Raw genomic sequence first — 19,785 nt, 5'->3', positions numbered from 1 at the left:
ACAGACATTAGGCAGATAGAAAAATTAATAACACAGGGCTTTTTCTTCTAACATGTTTACATCTAGTGCCTCAAGTTATAGGCAGACATGTTAGAAAGGATACAGTTATATAAATGAATAAACTATATGTGTTAGAAAGAATTTTTAGAGATAAAAACACTTATAAAAGTTGGGAAAGAGTGAGACTTAAGGAATACTAACTTTTTTTTTTATTGTGAATGTTTTATTTAGTCATTTTTGTTTACAACTGAAATTCTGGGAATTCAAAATTAACATCCTTGCCCGTGAGCTTCTTATAGACACCAGAAAAGGTTTCAACCTTGTGCTCTACGTTGTTCTGCTGGGCTTTGTCCAGGTGGACCTTTATGAGCCGGCTGCCGTCCAGTTTCACGCGGATTCTCTTGCCCACGATCTCACTCGGGAAAACCAAGTCCTCCAGGATGGCATCGTGCACGGCGGTCAGAGTGCGGCTCCTGGGACGCTTTTGCTTATTTTTCGTACGTCTCTTTCGAGTTGGCTTAGGCAGAATTCTCCTCTGAGCGATGAAGACCACGTGCTTCCCACTGAACTTTTTCTCCAATTCGCGCACGAGCCGCACTTGGATTTTTCTGGAAGGACTTCAGTTGAGGAACTGGAACAAAGATGATAATGGCTTTCCGACCGCCGCCGACTTCAATTTCCTTGGCCGCCGTTATGTTCAGCTCGCGAAGCTGTGCCTTGAGGTCTGAGTTCATCTCCAGCTCCAGCAGCGCCTGGGAGATGCCGGACTCGAACTCGTCCGGCTTCCCGCCGTTGGGCTTCACGATTTTTGCTCTCGAGCTGAACATGGCCTCCTCGGTGACCGCCGGCTTGGGAAGAAGGAATACTAACTTTTTAAATGAAATGTTTAAAGAAAAATAAATTACCCAGGTTGATATGTTTATATTAATCTCTCGACTGTACAAAGATGGCAGCATTTTTACATGACTTGTATTCAAAAGATCATACCATTTCCTTTGGAGTGACAACTGAGTTCTAGAAGTAGACAGTGGCAATGGTTGCACAACATTGTGAATGTACTTAATTTTAATGTCACTGAATTGTACACTTTCAAATGATAATTTTTTGTTGTATCTTCCACAACAATAAGTAAAATAATCATGCCATACTTGCAGATAGAAATCACAGAAATCAGGGATAGAGTTGGTTTGGAGAGGGAATCCAGACTTGTTAGAAATAGATTTTATTATTTTTAGACACGGTGAAAATGTTATTTCAGTTTTGTCTGAGGATTTTAATTGTTGAAAAGGTAAAATTATGACTCAAATGAGAAATGAACATGCAAAAAATTTTTCAACACAATGAAGAACTGCTAAGATTATGAAAGTGGTTGAAGGAGAGAGATACTCGTATGTTTGCATACAACATACACAATGTAATCATAATAAAAACAAAACAATGTTAAATTTCATACATACGTAGAAGATTGACAGATGTTAGGATAACATTGCTGGGTTACATACAAAACTAGTTAATATCTTAAAGGCAATCAATTGTAACCACTGATGTTATCTGTTACACTGAACATAAGTCATTTCCAGTATCTATGAGACAAAATATGTACAGTTTAACACCAGCCTCTCAGGCTTCAAAATGTGCCGGATCAATAAAAAGTGAAGCGGAGCACTGCACTGAAATGATATCCAGTAACCTGTGCTGTCATTACCCAAGTTTTGTGTAACTTTTCTGGCAGAGCAGCATGCTTTTTTTCTCCCTTTCTAGTATGCGAGATTTATGGAAATAGGGTAAAGGAGCAGTTTTGCCTCCCTTCACAAACCACAAGTGTTAACAGGGATCATCCCCGTGCTGGAAATTGGAATTTCAGCGTTATTTTGCCTATCAAGATTTTTCAGGACAGATCCTGTGTGTGTGCTTTAAGATGTCGCCCCGAGTTTTACACAGAACATTCAAAGTCAGATCGTCTCCAAACCCCTCATCGAATGTTCCCCCGCCATCGCTGGGCTCCTACAGGGCAAAGGCCAGGCCTCGGGCTGGAGCGCGAGCTCCCTACCCCGCCTTCCTCCAGCTCCAGGTCTTCGCCACGGTCAGGAGCTGCTGTCCCCGGTGCTGCAGGGCTGTGGCAGACAGGCCGCCCGCGAGGTCACGTGGGCCGACGGTGGGTCACGTGGGCACGCCCTCCGTTGGGCGGGCCTCGAGGTGTGTCGCACGCAAAAGAGTGGGGAAGGACGCGCGCGTGAGGACCGGCCGACTGCCGCGGGAGGAGTGGCAGGACGCTAGGGTGGGGGCGTGCGGGGTGTTTCGCCACGCCGCACTAGCCTGGAAACTACTCTCTCGAGCGACCGGAGCGGCAGCATTTGTAGGTAGAGGAAACAATCCCGCGGCCGGTCGCGAGCGTCTTAGCAGGGCTGTCTGTTGTCGCGGAGCTCAAGAGGCAGGAAGTCATCCTGCGGGAGGCACACGCGGAGAGAAGCGGCGATCGCTCGCTGGCGGACCGGGTGGGTGCGAGGCCCCGAAATGGCATCCGCGGGACGCGGTGGCTGAGCCTAGATCCGGTGCAGTAAGTGCCTGGGACCCTCCCGCCCCCTCCGGCCTTCTGAACGCCCCGCCCCCGCCCCCGCCCCCGCCCCCGCCCCCGCCCGCGCTCCCCGCACCCCGCACCCCGCACCCCGCACCCCGCACCGCGGTCTTTCAGTCTGCGTTTTTCGGTGTGGGTGGGGGAGGTGGACGACACATGGAGGCAGTTGGCTTCAGGGGAAGCCGAGAGACAGGAAGCGGTGAAGTGACCTTCGTGGCCACCCAATTCGTGTAAACCGGTGCTGCCACTGGCTCTGGAAAAGCAGGTGTGAGGATGGGGACCTTGCGCAGCAACACCCCTGTCCTCCCATCTGTTCGCCACTCACTCTCTACGCGGTCTGTCTGTTCCTGACCATGGGGATGGATGGCTGAGACCGGCTCAGATTTGGGGTAGGGTGGGGGAGAAGAAGGGCGGTTTACGTATGCATTATGCTCCCAGGCTCCAGCTGCCTGGAGATGCGAGAGAGGAACGAACCCCAATCTGGGCAGCTCTAGGGAAGAGGGAGGCGGACGGACTCAGGAGGAGGGAACCTAGATGCGGTGGGCCCCTCACGGAGGATTTCTCATTGGGATACTGCCAGGCTTCTCAGCCCCCAAGAGGATCTCTGGATCTCAGCCCCAGGCAGCAGCTTCCTCACATCTGGGGCAACTACGTCTGAGGCTCCCTCCCTTTTCATTCCTGGGTCGCAGGGCAGGCTCTTTCTGGGAAACACCTGCAGAAACTGCTTTATGCCTGGTCTCATAGGTTCCCCTCTGCAGACACTTGGCTCTCTTCAGTGTGTTTTGCTCTCTGCCCAATTCATAGGGCTTGCCCCCCACCCCCATTCTCATCCTAGGTAGCAGCCCTTCCTAACTCCTTGTCCTCTCTCTCTAACAGAATATTAACCCCCTGATGCCCCAAGGCTGGCTACTAAGGCACTTTAGGAAAGTGTCCCTAGGAAGTAGTTCCTTTCCCTAACCTACAGTCAACGAAAAAACATCCAGTCTAAGAGAAAGCTTATAAGAGTTTATCTGAGCCAAACTGATGACAATTGCTAGGAAGCAAAGTCTCGAGGGACTGAGAAAATGCTCCGGAAGATGGCCGTTTTGCAACTTATTTTATACACTAGAATCAAAGGAGGAATGTTACATGAAATCCATTGGTTGTAGATTAAGAGGGTGAGAGAAAGCAAAGTGGGGAAATCTCTGGGATTGGATAAAAAGCAAAATGGAGAGACACATGCTTTTTTCACTTTGGTGGGTACAGGATAGTTAATAGCATTTTACAGCACCTAGAGATGGTATTTGGGGAACGAGATAGCAGTGAGGGATTTTGTAGTTTCCTGCTCTGGTGTGCTGGGTTGTGCCCCGTGGAGGGTCCAGAAAAAGGGATTACTCTGACATTCCAAGGGTATGTTATCTTAGATGCAAAAAGACCACAGATAGGCTCACTTAAGGTAAAGACTGACCTTTGTCAAGGAAGCTACAGGCCAAGGATGTAACTTCCCGCCATGGCCCACCTTAGTGAGGAATGTTTATGTTCACGCCATCCTATGTGGTTATTTTCAGTTCTCCTGAGCTTGTCAGGTTTAACATGTGGCCCCTTTTCCGTCCACACTACTCATATCCTTATTTTTATCCTCAGTATAGGCTGAAACGCTGCTGTAATACGACTTCAGGCCCTCCTGTTTACATTGAAAAGCTAGCATTGAACAGTGGGTAAGTGGGGTAAAATTACAGACTGAGGCCTAGGACTACCTCCTCCTCTCTTACCCCTGCCTCCTTGGTTATCGTCTTTCCTCCACGCTCCAGAATTAAGGTAATCTAAGTGTGGTGGCCAACGTTGAGATTGTGTTCTTTCCACTCAAGCTCTGTTGTCTCTGGTCTGTGTCTGTGTGTTTTTAGAGTTTGACATAGGAGAATAAATACCTCAATCGTGGTGTTGTATAGAAAGAATAGATCTAGCCTTTCTCCCTGGTTCCTGGCACAGTTTCAAAAAACCTTGGGAATCCTTGAGTGATAGGATTGTCTTTGTTATGCTAATGAACCGATCTCTGGTGGGCCCTTAGGTGGCCTCATGATGGGGCCTAGTCACCAGAAGGACCAACCACGTGATTAGAGTTGGAACTTTGGCCACTGCAGGAAGGAGGGCTGGATTTGGGGTTCAGTCAGGTGACCACTGATTTAATTGTGCTTACATATGAAATCCCCAGTAAAAAAAAACAAAAAACAAAAACAAAAACAAAAAACCCTGGGCTTTGTGGAGCTCCCTGGTTCATAAACACACTGATATCCGGGCAGGGGGATATATGCCCGGAACCCGTGGGAAGAGGGCATGGCGGCTGTGTGTCTAAGACCCTTCCAGACTTTGTCCTATGTGTAACCTTTATAATAAAACTATAATTCGAAGAATAGCACTTTTAGTGAATTCTGTGAATTGTTCTAGGAAATTATCACATCTGAGGGGGTCATGGGAACCGCTGAATTTATAACTAGTCAGTCAGAAGTATGGGTGGCTCCTCAAGACTTGTAACTGGCATATTATCTGAAGGGGGACACTATTGTTGGGGACTGTCCCTTTAAATCTGTGGAGTCTGATGCTACTTTCAGGTGGTTGGTGTCAAAGAACTGATGTCGCAACAATGGTGTCATGCATCCCTATTTTTAGCAGCCACCCCTAGATTAATATCTGTGCATCATACATCAACAACAAAGTGAAGGAGGAAGAGCCCACCCGTATATTATGGGTGAAAAAGTAGCCTGTGTGACATATCCCTGCATTTAGATGATTTTTAAATCCTCTATCATTTTTTTTTTCTTATCGGAGCTCCCTCAGGCTAGAAGTCCTGCTGGGGGTTCTGCATTTATATTTGGGGACCTTCACATTGCGGCCTAGCCAGATACCTCTAAGTCCCATGGGCATCCCAAAGCAGACCTGTGGGTTTTTAACGTCTCAGCCAGAGGGCGGGGTGACTGGTGTGTGTGTCCGTCCAAGAATGAAGGTTGTGATCACTGGGTTCTGATCACTCCTTGGCCACGATCATCCCTCATGTTTTTCGGGAGTGTAGATGAAGTAAAGACCTCATCACTCATATGGCTCTTTTGTTTCTGTCCCCTTTCTGGATAAATATTACGGGCTAGCTCATGGAATAAATATCAGGGTCCATTCAGATGTCATTTGACCTAAAATGTTGCTGCCTGGGGATAAAGTTCGAGTGAAATTGTCCTATCTTCAGTCATAAATGAAGGCAAGGTATCTTCTTACAGCCTTGCCGGACGATTAGCACCCACTGACACTCTCTGCCCCCAGTTTCCAAAGAGCAGCCTTCAGTGGGATCTCCTCTATAGGAGACCACCAGGTTCCCTATGCAGGGTTTCAAGGCCCTGCACCCTTCCATACAATTCCACCTTTCTGTCTCTACCTCCCAACACATCCTTCCAAGTCAGTGTAGGGGCTGGAATGAGATAAGGACACACACAGTTTCAGGAAGCACTCCCTCTCAGGTGCCTCACCCTTGTCCAAGCCCTGCTCCACTTTGCCTGCACTCAGGCCACACTGGACTCTCCTGCTGTTTCCTAACCCAACTATCCCCTCTGCTTGACTACTTCTGTGCCTTTCCCCACACTGTTCACTCAATCTTCAGTGCTCTCACAATCGTTCTCTGCCTACGGGAACCATACTCATCCTTTTAGGCTCCGCTCAAATGCTAGGTGTGTTTGAAGTCTTTCTGACACCCTCACCCTTACTCTTTGCCCCTTGGTAGGAAGTAATTCCTCCCTTCTGTATACTTACACAGTATATTATTATTTCCGATTTTAGCATTTGTTTGTTTATACCATGTACTAGAGTCAGGTTTTTTGTTCTTTGTTTTTGTGGGGATTTTTTGTTTGTTTTTTTTTTTGTTTGTTTTGTTTTGTTTTCATGAAATAGACAGAACTAGTTTTGAGGGACAGGTAGCACAGAGGGAGAAACTTGGACTTTGGAAGTGTAAAGTCCAAAGGAGTACAGTTTCCAGGCTCTCAGCCTCATGTGGAAAGGTGCTGGCTCAGGTAGTAAATGGCCATCAACTGTGATTGGATGGCCATCAGCTGTGGCTCGTTGGCCGTCAGCTGTAACCAGTGAGCCACTGGCCACTAATATAACTGCTGTGGCCACGGTAGCAGAAAATGGGGGCTAGCAAGATGATGGTGGCTGAGCTAGCAAGAGCGGATTGCAGTTAGCACAGCGGGTTGCAGATAGTGTGGCTCCCGCTTCATGTGTCTCCAACCCAGCTGCCAGCAAGACTATAGTGGTCTGACTCCCCTACCTATGGCTCCCTGGGTGTTACTTTTTGGCGTCACCACAGCCTGCGTTCTCATGTGGGGAGTGAGAGCAGAGACCCCGCAGGCCTCCCCGCGCGACAAATGGAGCAGCGAACAGGGTCTCCCGCACGACACTGTGCCAAAGACAAGAACAGGCACAGCTGGAGGATAGAGAGTAAGCATCAGAACCAGACTGAGATGTAATGCAGATTTTGTGATTATCAGGGAATTTACAACATGTATGATTACTGTGTTGACAGCTCTAATGGATAAGCTACACAGGGGTGTATGGCAAGTGTCCGAGACCTAAACTGCTTCTAATTAATCCCTGCCACATTTGCACACTGCCAAAGATCATGAGAGCTTGGATGGGACTGCAAGACAAGACAGAGGACAGGAAGAGGAACCAGGACGGTCCCTACCTGGTACCTGACACTTGGCTGTGGGGTCACAGACAGCGAGGATTGTATGGTCCTGACAGGGAAAGGTCCTCTTTCTTGGGCAACTGTGGGGACGGCAAAATGGCAATAAGGTGTGCTAGCATTTCGAATGAGAAAACAGCAGTGTGGCAGCAAGAATGAATCTGGGCGCAGAGCAGTGGATTCTCTCCCAGGGTTAGAGGTCTCGGTCTGCCTTTAGGAGGGGGGCAGTGGTGAGGCCTCCGTGGCAGCCCCCTCTCCACTTTCTCTTCTGCCTGGGCCCCCAAACAATGAAAGAACTCAGGGTCGGTCTGGCCTTCGATGGCCTGTCGGTTCCCAGCCAGCATTCTGCCAGCCCCCCTCCCATCAGCGTCCGGGAAGGATGACGGCCGGGGAGGGGGAGGGGGCCAGACACACCTAGGGGCGCTTTGTATCCACGCGCGGCTGCTCCCGACCTGCGGATCCTGCACCCCCACCCCCGCCCGGGGTCCCAGAGGTTATAGGGCCGGAAACGTCGTGGGGGCTCCCGGCAGGGGGCCGCGGAGGTCCACTGAGGCGGGCTGGCGTTACCTGCCCCTCAGGCTGGGGCTGCTCCCGGCCCCGCCCCCTCCGGGTCGGAACTGGGGGGCGCCGAGCGGAGGCGGGTGCGTTGAGCCCATTGGTGCGACCTCCCTCCGCCCCGCTTTCCCGACACCCTCGCGGCCGGCGCTTCGTGCCGCATCCTGCGCAGCCCCTGCCGGGTTTGGCGCAGCGGCGCGGGGGCCGGACGCCTCTTTGCAATTCGGTGCGCACGCGAGGCAGGGAGGATCCGAGTGAGGAGGTCCGAGGGGAGGGGAGGCCGGCCACGCGGGCCCGAGCCTGGAAAGGCAAGTGCGGGTGCTCTGGACGCGGGCGGTGGCCCCCCACTCTCGGCAGCTTACGACCCGCGCCCAGCCCCTGGCATCCTGGCGAGGAGGCGGAGGCGGCGAACGGGTCCGAGCCGGTTTTGGAGAGAGGTGCGCAGCTCCGGGGTCGCCCGCGCGGAGGCGCGGAGGCGCGGAGGCGACGGGCTGGGGCCCGGCCCAGGGTCCGGGAGGGGCCTGAGAGGCTCCCTGGGCTCCTGGGGAAGCGACCCACGCGACCTCCCCCCAGCCTGCTTTCCGGGAGAGGGCGGTGGGGGAGGCTGCTGCTGCGGGAGAAATGGCGGAGCCCTGAGCCGGAGCTGGGATGGAGGGCGGCGGGGCGGGGGTGTTGGCTACTCCGGGCCCTGATTCTGGAAAGGGGCCTGTTGGGCCCCGCGTCCTTGGTGCTATCCCTTCCTACAGGTGCCTCGTTGGTGCAAAGTCTGCCGTCTGCGCGGCAGCGAAAGGGGTACTGACTGGGTAGATTAAGAAGACACCAAAATGAGGGGCGGCCCGGTGGGTCAGGCGGTTGGAGCGCTGTGCTCCTATCGCCGAGGTCGTGGGTTCGATTCCCACATGGGCCAGGGCGCTGAGTCCTACACAGCTAGACTGAGAAACAACAGCTGGAACCGGAGTGGGGGTGGGGAGGGGTGGGGAGGGGTGGGGAGGGGTGGGGAGGGGTGGGGAGGGAAGTGAAAAAGGGAGGGGGGAGACACGAAAATGAAATGTGTGCCTTTCTCTTAAGACAGCAGTTTTATTGCCTTGCATATTTAGATTTTACACCCTATACATGCAAGCAAATGGCGGGGTGAGGAACCCATCAACTCTGACAGGGAGGGTCCATGGAAATAAAGAGTGCGCTGTTAGTCCACCTTTGTCCTTGGGGAATCTGTGTTCTCGACATCCCAGCCCACTTTAATATGTTGAGATACTGGGGGCGGTGGTTCAGAATAGAGGGGAGGTTTTGGGAAAAGCAATTTAGAACGCATGAAGTCATTCTGCTTCTTTACTTGCTGGTTCCGGAAACCTAAGCATCATCTCCATCCTCCCGGCCCAGTCCCTGTCATTTCGGTGCAGAGGTAGTCCCACAGATGTTGTGGAGTTCCTGAGGGTGGATACCTGAGGAACCATGGGAGTTGGAAGACATTTTTTTGTTTGTTGTTTTTTTGTTTTTGTTTCTTTTTTTTTGCTTATTTCCTGATCTTTGAAAAGGAGATGTTAGGACCTGAATTCTGGATATCTGCCCATTAATTAACCTGATGTCTTTTCTACCGTTATCAACATAATTTCCTGGTGTTTGGCTGAATGCCCCTACCTCTTTCTGTAGGGCGTGACTCTTCTGCAGCTAGAGGACTGTTCTTTGGGGGGAAGGATCGCATCTCCAGAGGTCCCCTGCTGCGAGGACTGGCTGGCATAGGTGCTGAATGAGGTAGGATCTATGCATGCATGGAGAAGAGGAAAACGCAGGGTCATGCAGGGGTGCTGTGGAAATGACCGTCCCCATTATCATTACTAGTAAACTAACCCACTTTGTGCATTTGTACCAGCTAAAACTACTTTCTAAATACAGTTGCGTATTTTCCACTACCCACGCTGGCGCCTCATTTTTGTTCAGGGAGAAAGGTGTGGCCTCTGCTGGGAAAATGACTGACTTCAGAGTTGGGAGGTGTAAATAGACAAGCTGCAGGTCTTAGGGGAATGGAGGGGGAGTCATTTGGGAGGAGCAGACAGGTGGGAGACATTTAACATGACCTTGAACTTACGAAAGCATGTTATAACACTTGTCATGAGTGTTGGGCCCACTCAGTCTCCTCTGTTTTCCTTCCTTGGCCTTTTTGTCTATCTATAGGCTTGTTCCTTTGTAGGTTCCTGTTGAAATCTGTAGGTAGCTGTTCGCTTTGAACGTAATTAAGAAAGAGGCCGAAAACTATTCACTTGGATCCAAGGTGAGTGTGAGCTTGAGCACCCCTCTTGAGTGGGGATGGGAATTGGATGTTGGCACGTCAGTAAGGCCAGATCATATCTTGGAGCCACTGTCTTCCAATCTTCTAGACACCTCTGCCCTCACATTTGCATATAGGAAATGGGTGTGGGGTGAGCCAAGATTGTGCCTATGGGGTAATTTATAGATACCCAGGAAATGGGGAGGGAAGCCCTGAGGAAGACCAAGGAGGCCAGAGTCGTTCCACAGTTGACCCTTGAACGACACGTGTTTGAACTGCCCGGGTCCACTTACACGTGGATTTTTTTTTTCATGTGACCACAGTTCACTGGACCCACGCAGTTGTACTGACTGCAGTTCAAACCCTCATTGTTCAAGGTTCAGCTCTGTGGTTGGGAATCTACATGTGCTGAGGGCCGACTTTAGTTGTCTGTGGGTTTTCTGTTGCACGCGAGGTCAGCATCTCTAACCCGCGTGTCGTCCCCCAAGGGTCAACTGTATAACCAGAGCTCTAGATTTGAAAAAGGGCAGGCATTGGGTTTGGAAAGCAGAGTGCGTGTCTGCCTAGCAAAACTCAGAATTCCAATCCCTCCTGTGTTTTTGTCCTTAGGTCTGCCTGTGATTTCAGCTGTAGGGCTTATCAACACTGGAAGCAAGGAAGGAGGAGGAAATTGCACCAGATCAGTCAGGTTGGTGTGCGGCCTACCTGGATAGACCTGTAGATTGTAGTGGTGTATACCAAGGGGCCTGGGCATTCCTTAGCCTCTCTCCCTTTCAGCAAGCTTTCCCACCATCTCTGCTACTATTCAATGCAGAGAAAAGAGTGTAGCAATGCCAGGGCAGGACACTGTAGGGCATTCGTGGGAGTGTGGAAGGGATAAAACGAGGTAACAGTTTTCTACGATTACACTTCTCCGACCACAGAGTCCCTGTCTACTCTGTCATGTCCTGTGTGGCTGCCTGCATAGATGGAAGAGATTCAAAGCCCATTTCCTTTTTCCCCCTCAGGTCCGTCTCCAGCGGTGGCTGTGGAGGCCTTGACGTGGCGGAAGATTACCCATCACCTTCCCTCGGCCTGAGTGCCTCTGCCCTCTGTCCGTATCATTGACAGAGGCTGTGTGTTTGGCAAGGGGACTGCGTGCCTGCTGAACCGACAGTTGACTCTAACTGTTGCTAGAAAGTTTCTCTCTGACCCAGTGAAAGAGTGTCAAGACATCGGCCTGGGACAGGTTGAGAGCCAAGGCCAAGACTGTATAGGGCTACCTATATAACTGGGCTTCAGCCATGACTCGGAGTAGAAACAAGGCCAGAACTGCAAAAAAGGCTGGTGTGGAGGCCGAGGCAAAGAGAGAGGCTGCTGGTGTAGTCAGGCCTGGAGCCAAGACTCCGGCCAAAGCAGTAGCCAAGGCAGGGTCTCAGGCAGATTCAGTACCAGAGACGAAGGCAGTGTCTAAGAACAAGGTTGTAATTGAGATGAAAGAAGGATCCCTAGCAAATTTCAGTCCCAAAGGTGAAGATGCGGCTTCAGGAGTATCTCTGTTTCGTTGTGTGGCTGAGGCTAGTGCAGAGTCCAGGTCCATGCGTAAAGATAAGGCTGGTATTGGTGCCTGCTCCTGGGCTGGGGAGGAGACCAGTGTTGGTTCCGGGTTCTGGACTGGAGAAGAGACTGGTAATCGTTCCAGGGCTAAGGATGAAGAGAGAGCTGATCCTGGTCCCCCGTCCTGTGCTGGGAAGCTGGAGCCTGTGGTGGCCGGGGCTAGCTGCAAGGCTAGGCCAGGGGCTGGGGAGGAGGAGGAAGAGAACGTTATCGGGAACTGGTTTTGGGATGGAGACGAAACTAGTTTTGACCCTAATCCGAGACCCGTGAGTAAGATAGTTAGGCCGCAGCCTGTGGATGAAATTAATGAAAAGAATAGGCCGAAGGACTGGTCTGAGGTCACTATCTGGCCCAAAGCCCCTGCTGTAACCCCAGCAGTGCTAGGATTTAGATCCCAAGTCCCATCTGAGACAAGGCCTCCTTCATATATTGTCCTGGCCTCAGCTGAGGAGAATGCTCCTTCTTTGCCTGTGGCAGCAGTGTGCTCTTCCATGAGCACTCCTCCATGCTCACAGCCTATCCCTGAGTGCCCATTTGGTTCTGAGCCTTGCATTCAGACCATAGAGGAGATTAGACGCCAAATCAGGTTCAGGGAGGCGAATGGGATTAAGCCATTTGCTTGCCCTTGCAAAATGGAATGCTACATGAATTCTGAGGAATTTGAAAAACTTGTTACCTTACTTAAGTCAACTACTGATCCTCTCATTCATAAAATAGCTCAAATTGCAATGGGGGTCATTCATGTTCATCCATTTGCCCAAGAGTTCATCAATGAGGTGGGTGTGGTGACGCTTATTGAAAGCTTGCTCAGTTTTCCTTCCTCTGAAATGAGAAAAAAGGCCGTAATTACTCTGAATCCCCCTTCTGGGGATGAAAGACAGCGCAAGGTTGAATTACATGTCAAGCATATGTGTGAGGAAACGGCGTGTTTTCCCTTGAACTCACCCGGACAGCAGTCTGGATTAAAGATACTAGGGCAACTGACTGCTGACTCTAACCATCACCGTATTGTTGCCAATTACTTTTCAGAGCTCTTTCGTGTGCTGTCCCTGGGAAATCGTAAAACCAGAAATCTTGTTCTGAAAGTACTGTTGAATTTGTCTGAGAACCCAGCTGCAGCCAGAGACATGATCAATACAAAGGCATTAGCAGCATTAAAACTCATCTTCAACCAGAAAGAAGCAAAAGCCAATCTGGTTAGTGCCGTGGCCATATTTATTAACATAAAAGAGCATATCAGAAAGGGCTCGATTGTAGTTGTCGATCACTTGAGTTATAACACACTCATGGCCATCTTCCGTGAAGTTAAAGTGATTATTGAGACAATGTAAAATGAGCCAGAAATAAAAGGGAACACTTTGAACAATCTCCAAACTCTAATGATAAGCTCTCTGTTATGAAAGAGCCTTGCACAATGTTTTGTGTATTGTAGTGTGCTTATTGTGAGTTAGATCTTTAACACAGTATTGTGGCCGTCTCCAGCTTTGAGCTAGACATTGTGAACTGAAAATGCCTGTCGATTTTTACCTTGTGTCGATGGGACGCTTTTTAACATTTCACTTAAGAAGTTAGTGAACAAGTTCATCCTAAGTAAGCTAACTTGTTCATTAGTATCTGCTTAGATCCATTTGTGGCTTCAAACGACATAAAAGATAATATCCTTGGACTTATAATCTAGTTGCGGAAATGCGCACACAAGATAGCAGTACGTGCAATCACGCATACACACACCCTCACTCTCTCTGTGAAATGTGCACTCCCAGTACGTAAAGGAGGCAAGGGTTGCTATAAGCTGTTTAATGTAAGGGATTACTCTTTTATTCTACCTGCGTCAGATAACTCATTTCACAAAACAGAAATGGCCCTGAATCATTGATAAGATGTAATATTCATTTTTTTTAAAATTTTGCTGCTACATTTATAACTCTTGTATTGTTAGGCTGTTTCATTTATGTCAGAGTCATCTCACAGAAGAGAAAGGAGATAGGTGTAGGAAAGATGTCCTGAGTACCTGCTATGTGAGATACTGTGTTGGCACTATATTCTACAGGTTCTTTTTTCCCACCTCTTCTCACAATGATCTTGTGACTTAGGTACTGGTAGTTTTCGTTGTTGTTGTTGTTTTTTAAGTTATTATCATAACTTATTATTCTGGATCACCTCCAATGAGAAACAGGGAAGTTAAATACTTTTTCCTAGATTCCCATAGCAGACAGGTGGCGTACCTGTTTTGTCTGATACCAAACCCCACTTACTCTCTGCCTTACAGTCCTCTCACTTTTTTGGCAGAGGCCTTGAAGGCTCAGAGACTGGTTTAATGATTCAGTCTGCTGTAGATAATGTCCCCGCCAGTCTTGCAATTCTTTACTTCTCCCCCCTCCCATTCACATGTCAATGAGGCACTTGCCTACTGGAGGTCAGGAGAAAAGTCTGCCATGAGTGTATGGATTTGAACTAGCAGTGTCTGGAAAACAGTAGGTGCCCAAAACTATTGAATGAATAATAAGATGTAAATTTGGAGTCATCAGCAGGTGAAATTTGCTTTGTGTCCTTCCTTTTTCAATTTGTATGTCCTTTTCCCCCTAAGGAACTGGAATCACTCTGTACATTGCTTCATACGTTACATTTAAAAAGATAATTTCCTACTTCCTCCTTGCAAAATCATAACATAATTATTTTTACCATTTATAATTTATTCTCTATTTCACATGGAAGTCCCATGAAAGGCCAAAAGGCGCTATGTTTTACCAGTAAACTAACCCACTTTGTGCATTTGTACCAGCTAAAACTGTACAGGATAAACTTAATTGGAGAAATTTAGGCCCATAACTGCAGTTTCATCAACACAGAACAGGAATGCTGGGAGAGAGGGCGCTGACTCAACCGACATGATAGTGATTCCTGGAATTCTGGGTGGTTCGGAAAGCATCCCCAGGACTTTTGAGCTATGGCTATGTTATCTAAGGCTCTTGGTAGGGATTACAATCACTGATCTGAGCTGAAGAGAATGTCTCAGTGTATGAAAACACTGGGTTATATACATTGAGATTTTCAAACTGTTAAGAAACTACAAGAAGATCATACTGTAAATAGTGTGTGTCACTTGCACCTCTCCCCCACTAACTCTGTATCGCAAATGTCTTTCCATGTCAGTAAGCATGCATCTGCAACAGGGTTTTGAATCACTCAGTGTTTTTCTGATTGTTAACAATTGGTGCACAGTGCCTAATCTTTCATTGCATACCCTCCTTTTTTAAAAAATTTATTGGGGTGACAATTGTTAGTACAATTACATAGATTTCAGGCGTACAATTCTGTATTACATCATGTATACATCCCATTGTATGTTCACCAACCAGAGTCAGTTCTCCTTCCATCACCATACATTTGATCTCCCTTACCCTCATCTCTCACCCCCCACCCATGTTACGCTCTGGTAACCACTAAACTATTGTCTGTGTCTATGAGTTTTTGTTTCTCATTTGTTTGTCTTATTCTTTTGTTGTTTTGGGTTTATATACCACATATCACTGAAATCATATGGTTCTCTGCTTTTTCTGTCTGACTTATTTAGCTTAGCAGCATACTCTCAAGATCCATCCATGTCGTCACAAATGTTTCTATATCATCTTCTCTTACTGCCGAATTGTATTCCATTGTGTATATATACCACACCTTCTTTATCTATTCATCTATCGAAGGATATTTTGATTGTTTCCATGTCTTGGCCACTGTAAACAAAGCTGCAATGAACATTGGAGCACAGGTATCTTTATGTATAAATGACTTTAAATCTTTTGGGTAGATACCCAGGAGAGGGATTGCTGGGTCATATGATAACTCTATTCGTATTTTTTTAAATTAATTTATTGGGGTGACAATTGTTAATGAAATTACATAATTTCAGGTGTACAATTCTGTATTACATCATCTATAAATCCCATTGTGTGTTCACCACCCAGAATCAGTTCTCCTTCCATCACCATATATTTGATCCCCCTTACCCTCATCTCCCTCCCCCCACCCCCTTACCCTCTGGTAACCACTAAACTATTGTCTGTGTCTATGAGTTTTTGTTTCTCTGAGGAACCTCCACACTGCCTTCCATAACAGCTGCACCAGTCTGCATTCCCACCAACAGTGTATAAGGGTTCCTTTTTCTCCACTGCCTGTTCAAAACTTGTTACTATTTATCTTGTTGATGATAGCCATTCTGACTGGGGTGAGGTGATATATCATTGTGGTCTTTATTTGAATTTCTCTGATGATTAGTGATGTTGAGCATTTTTTCATATGTCTATTTGCCATTTGTATGTCCTCTTTGGAGAAATGTCTCTTTAGGTCCTCTGCCCATTTTTCAATTGGGTTGTTTGTTTTTTTGTTGAGTTTCATGAGTTCCTTGTATATTTTGGATGTTGGCCCCTCATCAGAGGCACTGTGTGCAAAAATCTTCTCCCATTCAGTTGGTTGCCTCTTTACTTTGTTGATGGTTTCTTTTGCTGTGCAGAAGCTTTTAAGTTTCTTATAGTCCCATTCGTTTATTTTAGCTTTTACTTCCATTGCCTTTGGTGTCAAATTCATATACTGCTCTTTGAATCCAAGGTCCATAAGATTAGTACCCATGTTTTCTTCTATGCAGTTTATTGTGTCAGGTCTCATGCTTAATTCTTTGATCCATTTTGAATTAATTTTGGTACATGGTGACAGATAGCAGTCCAGTTTCATTCTTTTGCACGTGGCTATGCAATTCTCCCAGCACCATTTATTGAAGAGGCTGTCTTTCCTCCATTGTATGTTTTTAGCTTCTTTGTCAAAAATTATCTGTCCATATTTATGTGGTTTTATTTCTGGGTTCTCAATTCTATTCCATTGGTCTATGTGTCTGTTTCTCTGACAATTCCATGCTGTTTTGATTATTCTAGCCCTGTAGTACAAGCAAAAATCAGGGAGTGTGATACCTCCAATACTGTTCTTTTATTTTAATATTGCTTTGGCTATTCGGGGTCTTTTGTGGTTCCAAACAAATCTGATGATTTTTTATTCTATTCCTTTAAAAAATGCCATTGGGATTTTGATGGGGATTCCATTAAATCTGTATATTGCTTTAGGTAATATGGCCATCTTAAGAATGTTGATTCTTCCAATCCTTGAACATGGAATATCTTTCCATTTCTTTGTGTCTTCTTCAGTTTCTTTCAAAAATGGATTATAATTTTCAGCATACAGGTCCTTGGTTAAGTTTATTCCTAGGTTTTTTATTCTTTTTGCTGCAATTGCAAAACGGATTGTTTTTTGTATTTCTTTTTCTAAGATTTCATTGTTAGTGTATAGGAATGCAATGGACTTTTTACGTTGATTTTGTAGCCAACAACTTCACTGTATTCGTTGATTGTATCAAATAGCTTTTTGGTGGAGTCCTTAGGGTTTTTCATATATAGCATCATGTCATCTGCCAAGAGTGATAATTTAACTTCTTCATTCCCAATTTGGATGCCTTTTATTTCTTTCTCTTGCCTGATTGCTCTGGCGAGGACTTCCAACACTATGTTGAAAAGCAGAGGTGGTAGGGGACAGCCCTGTAGTGTGTTCCTGAATGGAGAGCAAAGGGCTTCAGTTTTTCACCATTAATTATGAGATTAGCTGAGGATTTGTCCTCTATGGACTTTATTATGTTAAGGTACTTTCCTTCTATACCTATTTTATTAAATGTTTTAATCATAAATGGATGTTGTATCTTGTCAAATGCTTTTTCTGCATCAATTGATATAATCATATGATTTTTGTCCTTTATTTTGTTTATGTGATGTATCACATTGATGGATTTGTGGATGTTGAACCATCCTTGTGCCCTGGGGATGAACCGCACTGGGTCATGATGAATAATCTTGTCAAGCATTTTTGTATTCGATTTGCTAGAATTTTGTTTAGGATTTTTGCATCTGTATTCATCAGAGATATTGCTCTGTAGTTTTCTTTTTTTGTGTGTTGTCCTTACCAGGTTTTGGTATCAGTTTTGTTGTCCTTACCAGGTGTTGACCTTACCAGGTTTTGGTATCAGTTTTGTTGTCCTTACCAGGTGTTGTCCTTACCATGTTTTGGTATCAGTTTTCTTTTTTTTGTGTTGTCCTTACCAGGTTTGGTAATGTTGGCTTCATAAAATGAGTTAGGGAGTACTGTCTCTTCTTCAATTTTTTGGAAGAGTTTGAGCAGGATTGGTATTAGATCCTCTTTGAAGGTTTGGTAGAATTCACTAGTGAAGCCATCTGGTCCCGGACTTTTGCATTTGGGAAGGTTTTGGATGACTGATTCAATTTCGTTATTGGTGTTCGGTCTGTTTAGATTTTCTAGTTCTTCATGGTTTGGAAGGCTATATGTTTCTAAGAAGTTATCCATTTCATCTAGGTTATTGAATTTGGTGGCATATAGTTTCATAGTATTCTTGCATGATCCTTTGAATTTCTGTGGTGTCCGTTGTAACTTCCCCTTTTTTATTTCTGGTTTTGTTAATTAATGTCTCCCCTCTCTTTATCCTAGTGAGTCTAGCCACGGGTTTGTCGACTTTGTTAATCTTTTCAAAGAATCAGCTCTTTCTCACATTAATTTTTTCTATTGTATTTTTGTTCTCTATTTCATTTAGTTCTGCTCTGATTTTTGTTATTTCCTTTCTTCTGCTGAACTTGGGTTTCACTTGTTCTGCTTTTTCTAGTTCTTTAAGGTGTAACATGAGATTATTTATTTGGGATTTTTCTTGTTTCTTGAGATAGGCCTGTAATGATATAAATTTCCCTCTTAAAACTGCTTTTGCTGCATCCCCAAAATTTTGGTAGGAGGTATTTTCATTGTCATTTGTTTCTATATATCTTTTGATCTCTCCTCTAATTTCTTCTTTGACCCAATAGTTCTTTAAAGTTATGTTGTTTAATCTCTATGTATTTGTGTTTTTTCCTGCTTTCTTTTCGCAGTTGATATCCAATTTCAATGCCTTGTGATCAGAGAATATGCTTGGTATGATTTCAATCTTCTTAAATTTGCTGAGGCTGATTTTATGTCCCAATGTATGGTGTATCCTTGAGAATGTTCCATGTACACTAGAAAAGAATGTATAGTCTGATGGTTTGGGATGAAGTGCTCTATATATGTCAATTATGTCCATTTCATCTAATGTGTCATTTAGGGCTGACATTTCATTACTTATTTTCTGTTTGGATGATCTATCCATAGCTGTCAATGATGTCTTTAAGTCCCCTAGTATAATTATGTTTTGGTCAATTTCTCCCTTTAGTTCTGTTAGTAGTTGCTTGGTATATTTTGGTGCTCCCTGATTGGGGTCATAAATATTGATGACTGTTATGTTTTCTTGTTTTATAGTCCCCTTTACCATTATGAAATGTCCATCTTTGTCTCTTGTTACCTTTTTCACCGGAAGTCTGTTTCATCTGATATCATTATGGCTACACCTGATTTTCTCTGGGTACCATTTGCTTGGAGTGTCAATTTCCACCCTTTCACTTTGAGTCTATGCTTGTCCTTGAAGCTGAGATGTGTCTCTTGTAGGCAGCATATGGTTGGGTTTAGTTTTTTGATCCAATCTGCTACTCTGTGTCTCTTTATTGGTGAGTTCAGTCCATTTACATTTAGGGTGATTATTGATACGTGAGGATTTCCTGTCATTCTATCTTTAGTTTTCTGGTAAGGCTGTGTCTCCATTGTTTCTTGCCTTTTTGTTGTTGTATATTATTTCTGTGTGGTGGTATTCTATGATATTTCCCTCTGCTTCTTCTTTTATTAGAGTATATATTTCAGTTCTGGATTTCTTTTGAGTGGTTACCGTTAAGTTTATGTAAAAAAAACTTTGATATTTAGAGTATTCCATTTTCTTCAGCACGCTTACTCTCTCCATTCCCATATTCCATTTCAGGCCTTTAACTCTCCCCCTGTTTATGTTGCCACAAATTGTCCCTGTTGATGATGGTCGAATAGCCTCCTTTAGTATTTCTTGTAATGCAGGTCGTGTATTAGAAAATTCCCTCAGGTTCTGTATGTCTGGAAAGGTCTTTATTCCTACTTCATATCTAAAGGACATCTTTGCTG

The 19,785-nt window shown here is 45.9% G+C and overlaps 2 protein-coding genes across 17 annotated transcripts in view; one reads left to right on the top strand and one right to left on the bottom strand.

Annotated features, from left to right (window-relative positions):
• Window positions 1-201: 201 nt before the first annotated feature.
• LOC308494885 (small ribosomal subunit protein eS7-like) lies at window positions 202-1,187 on the bottom strand. Its single transcript, XM_081042865.1, is given in 2 exon segments — window positions 202-607; window positions 609-1,187. Coding segments are annotated over 2 exon segments (714 nt in total). The 5' UTR covers window positions 957-1,187; the 3' UTR covers window positions 202-241.
• A 983-nt stretch (window positions 1,188-2,170) lies between these two features.
• Window positions 2,171-19,785, top strand: part of LOC308495376 (G protein-coupled receptor associated sorting protein 3-like) — a 30,353-nt gene continuing 12,738 nt past the window's right edge. Inside the window, exons 1-6 of one of the 16 annotated variants that reach the window (XM_081043468.1) lie at window positions 2,187-2,557; window positions 4,199-4,272; window positions 9,483-9,584; window positions 10,021-10,101; window positions 10,708-10,786; window positions 11,106-12,890. In XM_081043468.1, coding sequence (XP_080899594.1) covers window positions 11,382-12,890 — 1,509 coding nt within the window. In that variant the 5' untranslated portion in view covers window positions 2,187-2,557; window positions 4,199-4,272; window positions 9,483-9,584; ... (1 more) ...; window positions 10,708-10,786; window positions 11,106-11,381. Of the gene's footprint in view, window positions 2,558-4,198; window positions 4,373-7,963; window positions 8,270-9,482; window positions 9,585-10,004; window positions 10,102-10,707; window positions 10,787-11,105; window positions 14,926-19,785 lie in introns of those variants that run through there. The other 15 variants (XM_081043477.1, XM_081043471.1, XM_081043470.1 and 12 more) reach the window with 15 other exon arrangements.

Source organism: Rhinolophus hipposideros (genome assembly GCF_964194185.1).
Source record: "Rhinolophus hipposideros genome assembly, chromosome: X".
NCBI classification, from domain to species: Eukaryota; Metazoa; Chordata; class Mammalia; order Chiroptera; family Rhinolophidae; genus Rhinolophus; species Rhinolophus hipposideros.
The sequence above is the reverse complement of the archived record's forward strand: the minus strand, read 5'-3'. Positions and strand labels throughout refer to the sequence as shown.